General features: G+C 34.3%; 1 protein-coding gene across 2 annotated transcripts in view; it reads right to left on the bottom strand.

Annotated features, from left to right (window-relative positions):
- Positions 1-384: 384 nt before the first annotated feature.
- Positions 385-6,870, bottom strand: part of LOC107665195 (dynamin-1-like protein) — a 39,134-nt gene continuing 32,648 nt past the window's right edge. For both annotated transcript variants that reach the window (XM_016455977.1, XM_016455978.1), the window contains 5 exons: positions 5,241-5,339; positions 5,040-5,153; positions 4,840-4,949; positions 4,603-4,762; positions 385-1,371 (listed from right to left, as the gene is read on the bottom strand). In XM_016455977.1, the coding sequence (XP_016311463.1) occupies positions 1,315-1,371; positions 4,603-4,762; positions 4,840-4,949; positions 5,040-5,153; positions 5,241-5,339 (540 nt within the window). In that variant the 3' untranslated portion in view covers positions 385-1,314. The remainder of the gene's footprint in view (positions 1,372-4,602; positions 4,763-4,839; positions 4,950-5,039; positions 5,154-5,240; positions 5,340-6,870) is intronic.

Below are 6,870 nucleotides of genomic sequence, written 5' to 3'. Positions count from 1 at the left end.
TTTATTAAAATCACAGGACAGTTTTATACTATTGGGGCCGTTTAGAGATCGATCTGTGTCAGCTATAGGTTCTAACCTGAATATACAACAATAATTATTGGCAAAACATTCATACATTTATGGGTTAATTCAAACTTTAGTGTCTTTATGTTTGAGGTCCCAAAGACGCCAGTGCTGTATGTTTAAAAATACATCCAAAATGAACCTGTTTCCCTTAATTAAAAAAAATTAAACCCAGTAGACAAAAGTTTTATTTTTACATTTATTTATTTTTTTTAAATCCAGGATTGTAAAGTTAGGATTGTTACTTAAAAATGGCATTTACAAGCCATTTAACTTTAATGTTATTTGAGAGTAAAATTCATATATAAGAAGTAACACATTATCAAATATATTAGCACTGCTTTTGTTTTTAGCCCATATTGGCTGTGATAACTTAAGCTTATATGTAACATACAACTGTGCCAACATGGACAAATGCAACCAAATCTAATAAAGGGCGTTTTTTTGTTTCTTATATTTACTGTAAATCTGGACACCACATTTGTTACATGATATTTACAGCGTATTAAAGGAATAGTTCACTCAAATCTGTCAATTACTCATCGTCATGTCATTCCACATCTATATTCAGTGAATAATGACTTAGATTTCAGTCTGTTCCTCACATAAAACTAATGAACGAGTCTCATGAACTACTTTTATGATGATTTATGCTACATTTATGTTGCTTTTAGTCCATTTCAGAGCTTGAAAGCCTTTAATGTTTTCACTGAATGGAAAAAAAAAGCAGTGTGAACATTTGTCATCGCTTGTATTCTAGAGTATCACACGGTTTGGAATGACATGTTGAGTAAATGATGAAAAAATAACGACGTTCATTGTGTGATTCCTGTTTTCAGTCATGTGAGCGTATGAGAGCTCGATTGTTCTTGGGATGCTCTTAGTAGCATTTGAGACATTACTTAATTCTTATAACGCTAACTGAAACAGTATTTATCATAATGGCGAAAAACCATTACGAAGCATTTATGATATTGAAGATAACGACATGGACTTGATATGTTCACTACTGAGTATAAACGCACTCACACTTTTGACCTCTGTCAAACACACAGCTATGGAATCAGTGCATATACAGTAGAAATAAAGGCTATTTGGAAAACTGTACACATTTTGTTGAATGTTTCATGCTGGCAGAGGCATTGAATTTCTTCAGATGATGTATTTGACCTATGTCGTACACTCACACACATACAGCACGCACAAACATGTAAACACTTTCCTGGACAGAATGTTCATGAGAACGTTTGGCTACCAAAGATGAGTCTCCCGGATCTCTGAGATAATGTTACTTGCTTTCTTGAGCGCCTAAAGGAGAAAGCAGAAAGAGCAGCATTAGTAACACAAAGCAAACTGCATAAAAAACCTGCTGGTTCTGGATCATTAAACACCTAGTAACTAGCCATTTTGGGGAATATCAGACTAAAATTATGAAGCTACTAACTTAACTAAGTTTTTTTGTTGTTGTTGTTGTTGTTAACCTGCCAGCAGCTCAGATTTTTGTTTTTATTTGTTGCTATTTTTTTGTGCTATTTTTATTGTTGGTCAGAAATTATGATCAATAATTATTAAATATAAAAAAAAAAAAAAACATTCTTATTATTATTATTATTATTTAACTAACAAATACTTCTCTAGAGCAGTGGTTCTTAACTGGTTTGGCCTTGGGACCAATAAAATAAAAGTTTTTGTTCACATAGTATATGTGTCAGACTCCGTTCCATGTTTTGTGAGAATTCTTCTCAGAACTCAGTCAATTACTAATGTTAGCCTGTGCTGTGTCATCCCAGGTTATCTTACTTGGTGATTTTAACATCCACGTTGACGCTGTCTGCTCTAATACTACTCAACTATTGACTGTACTGGACGTTTATATATTTATTTATAATATAAATTAGATGAATATAGACATGTAAATACATGTAAATATTTTTAAAATATATACTGTATGTGTGTGTGTTTATATATACATAATAAATATACAGTACACACAGATATATTATGTAACCGATGAACTGTGAACTGATATACATCACGCTGCAATTGACGAGTGCGCACTACAAGCACGGTATAACGTCTGACAGGACAGAATAGTTCGTCTTTCTGAGGTGAGAGACTTTTTATTTTGTAACAAGTTACGAAAATAACGATAGGATAATGACACTCACATTAACCCTGACAACATCTCATCAGACCGCAGACACTGAATCGGGACAGCGCGCTTTTCTCAGGCACTCTTTACTTAAACTGCATCTGACAGAAGTGTCGACAACAGCTTTCATGCACGTCTTTTAAAATAAAAGTCTCGCATCAGAAAAACATTTAGAATTACGTTTTTTGTTGTTTCTTTGATTGTACACTCCGTGACCCGCTCAGAGTGGTCTTGCGACCCACCAGTTGAGAAACACTGCTCTTGACTCAACTTAGTTTCCATCTCTAATACTATACACTTACTATATACTTATACACAAATACACACCAAAACTATACACTATTTAAAAAATAATAAAAATAACTGGCTTAACTTATTTCTAAGACCAGTGTAAATGTGAAGTTTTTGTTTAGATGTAATTTCAGTTGGTTTAAAATACATTTTAGTGCAACCTACTGATGAATCATGATTTCTGTATGAACACTATCAGTTACTCTTTAGAGACTAATTCTTACTATTAACTAACTATTAACTATGACTTTTGTCTCAATCAACTTCTAATTTGCTGCTTATTAATAGTTAGTACTAATAAACAGCCAATATGCTAGTAATATGCATGCTATTAAGCAACTAGTTAATAGTGAGAATTAAACCTTAAAATAAAGTTACCACACTTTCATATGCAGTTTTTACACAAAAGTGTGTACAAACACGTTTAGTGAGTAATACTTATTGTCTGCTATTTTTATTAGCTTACTAACACCTTGTGTACAAAATGTGTTACTACTACAGTCCATTGATCATGAGTAGCTTGTAGCCTGACAGTCTGCGGTTTCAAAGTAGCTCTCCAACACTGATAGTTAATATGGTTGAATGTTTGTTGAAGACACACACTGTGCACACAGAACACATTATTGTGCTCAAAAACAGCTAGACATCGCATAAGAGTACACAATGCATGGCTGACATGCAACATTTGCTGTAGTGCGTCAGAACACCCACCACACACCAGCTATTAAGTGCAATGGATTGGAAGAAGCGTCTCGTTTTTAAAAGTCGGACAACTAATTTAACTAGACGTGGCATCTGAAACTGCCAAAGATGCCCGCCTTGATGAGTATGGATGTGGCGGTACTTAAGATGGGATGGATTTAAAGACAACTTTTATGAGAGTACACACAGCACAGCAGACTCTCAGCATGCGAACTGAAACGCTGCTGCTAAAAATATATAAAACCTAAGTTAAGTAAAACTACTAAGTAGTAGTAAAGCATTCAATATATGCATATGATTTTCTATTCAGAAGCCATTAAACTTATAAAAGTTATAAAACTTTCATACCTCATTAATGAGTGAATGTGCAAATATTTTATAGTTTTGAATGTTACCATGTTATTTACAGATTACTAGCTTTTATTAATTTTTGGTTACATTTTATGTAAGGTGTCCTTGTTACAGTGTAATAATACATAGTACTGATTAACTACATGTACTTACTATATGGTTAGGGTTAGGATTAGGGTTTGGTTTAAGGTTACTTGCATGTAATTATGCATAATTTATTGTTATTATAGTAGTAAGTACATGTAACGTTTAACAAGGACACATTAAAAAAAAAGTTAAAAAGTAATTTTTTTTTATTAGAAAATCTTTGAAATTACAAATTATACATCAACTACAGCAAAAGTGTGATGCAAGAAAATAATAATTTATCAATATTTATGAGAAATGTTATTTGAATATATCATTGTATGAAATTTATAAAAACATGAGAATTACCAGTATTAAATTAAATGGTTTTTACTAAATTCCTTTTAACTCATGGCTACATATTAATCTACATATCTACAAGTCTTCACGAGTCTACATATTAAAATAATTGTCTACCAAAACAACATCAATATTAATCTGGAGTGTATTAAAACTAAACATATACATATCACTGACATACTGTACATTTTTACTCCTAGATGAAAAATATTAGTTTTTCATGCAGCAGTGGTTTCTCAATAGACATGTATATTCATGTTTACCAACAAAATTTAGTCCCAAAAGTGTTTGGGAAATAAGAGAAAAAAAAAGTTCAATATTTTTGAGAGAAACTCATAAAAAAAAAAGCATAATATCAGGTGTAAGCCAATAATGGCTACACACACAAAAAAGTAACTTTTTTAAAAATGGTTACATATCTTTAAAAAAACTCTTAAATAAATAAAAAATAATAATAACTGGTGTGTATTTTGATAGTCTTGGCCTATTTGCACAGCCTGGTTCCTATTCTAAAACCAATAATTTTTAAATTCATTATTTTATTCATTTCTTCCAGGTCAAAACTGACCCCAATGCATTATAAGGTTTAAATGTACTTCAAAAACACACAGACGTACCTCCAGCATGTGTGCAACCTCTGTGCGCTGCTGAGCAGTTTCCTGAGACTCGATGAGCAGCTGCTGCAGCAGACGCTGCTTGTAGAGCTGACCGACCAGCTCACTCTGCAAATGCTCCTTCACAAAATTCACCAGGAAGTGCATCACCGTCTTTGGCACACTACAGAACGCAGAAAAAAAAGCATCAGATGCGAAGTGACTCCTGGTCATCCAGTTATGTGGCACAATGAATCTGACCTGTCCTGGATGCTCTTGCGCACGATCAGGAAGTAGCACTTGATGAGCCGCTGGATGACCTCACAGTCCCTCTGCTCTCGAGTGCTCAGCTTGCGGGATACTGGCACGGCCTACAGAAACATTTTCAGAAGTTATTCGTCTTTCACGGGTTTTCTCTGAACGTGCCGGTATTGTTGGCTTCTGTAGTTATGAGATAGTACCGTGTCCAGCAGGTTGATGGCTTTAGTGGGACTCCCAAACCCTGGCACGGGGCCTTTGTCCTCTGACGGCATCTTCTCATTCTTCCATCGCTTACCTCCATCCCCAGCCTCCGCCTGTGAAAGAGACGATAAAACAAAAACTACTCCCATTTGGATTTGGAGAGAGAGAGAAAGACGGAGAGACAGAGAGAGTTTCAGTACCTGCTGGCTGTTGACAGATGCAGACACTTGGGCAGCGTCTGTGAAATCAGGATGTTTGGTGTTTATATAGGCCAACTCGATTGCAACTAGATTATGAACCTGAGAAGAAGCAAACATGAGTTAACATGACGACACATTTTCAGAATTAGCCAAAACTGTGCTCTGAATGTGTCATGTGCTCAGGATTTTTCTATATTGTGTGTGTGTTTGCAGAATTAAAATTCTGCCTGATATCAGTAAGGCAGATGTTGGTATCGATAATCTTTTTCAGTTACCACCAATATGCATGATATTAATTACATTTAAATAAATCAGTATACTATTGCCTGTGGAATTTTGCAGAAATGGCAGCACCTTAAAATAGACATGGATTTTATTATAATTTGATAAAGATTACAATTAATGGTGCTGTTAGAGTTAGTGTTGGATGATGGCAAAGCTAAATGAAATGTAACAATTGGGGAAATAAGCATGCACACAATTACATATCCAATACTGGCTGCTAACAATAAATGAAAAACAAAAATAATAATAATATTTGGTGATATCAATGAGGCAATAATTATTTTAATTAGGGATGCACCGATACCGATACTGGTTATTAGAGATTAAGGATGTCTACGAAGTATATGTATACAATGAATATAATGTTAAACATTCAGTATTAACGCCTGTATAACTGATGTGTGCGAGCTGATAAGCAAAGCACGCTGAATGGATTGAGCGCGCGGCGGCACAGATGCGCGAGTGTGTCGAGTGAATATACCTTTCTCACAGACATCACTGGAAAGTATGTAGTTCGGTCGGATATGTCAAAAACAAGTAAGTAAAACAATGCACAGGTTACTTAATGGTAGAGAGAGAGAGAGAATCGGCAAGTACCAAAAATAAAAGTATCGGTATCGGGCGAGTACTGAAAAAAGTGGTATCGGTGCATCCCTAAATGGCCAATATTAACATTATACACTATTTTATCTTAATAAATTTAGAACACAACACTAAAAATTAAAATCAATTATGACGTGATCACATTTACCACTGTTTATGTTTGGTGAATTTCCGAACTGTGGATTTTTGTTGAAAAACCAGTTATTTCAATAGGAATTTTGTGTGAGGGTGAATTATTTCTCCACACAAATTAAGCAGTGGTTTCACCTTAACTTTAACTCACAATGTGAATTTAGGCATCACAACAATATAATGTATTGTATGAAAAATGCTGATTTATTTTGTTAAGATTTGATGAAGATTGAAAAAATGTAAAAATATGGGGAATGAGCATACACAATTATATATCCAATACTAACCATGATACTAATAACCTCATATGGTCACACTTTATTTTAAGGTCCAGTTCTCACTATTAACTATGACTTTTGCCTCAATAAACTCCTAATTACTGCTTATTAATAGTAAGGTAGTTGTTAAGTTTAGATATGGGGTAGAGATTAGGGATGCAGAATATGTGCTTTATTAAAGGGTTAGTTCACCCAAAAATTTTCATACGTCATTCCCCCGGAACTGCTTCTGTGTACAACTGCTGGCGCAAACTAGATTAAAGTTATTATTACGTTTTGAATATGGATATTTTTCTTACAAAAATGCATCGATTCGCTACAGGAGGCCTTTG

The sequence above is a fragment of the Sinocyclocheilus anshuiensis genome, unplaced genomic scaffold (assembly GCF_001515605.1).
Source record: "Sinocyclocheilus anshuiensis isolate Anshui unplaced genomic scaffold, SAMN03320099.WGS_v1.1 scaffold691, whole genome shotgun sequence".
In the NCBI taxonomy this organism is placed as follows: domain Eukaryota; kingdom Metazoa; phylum Chordata; class Actinopteri; order Cypriniformes; family Cyprinidae; genus Sinocyclocheilus; species Sinocyclocheilus anshuiensis.
This window is presented reverse-complemented; position numbering and strand designations above follow the sequence as displayed.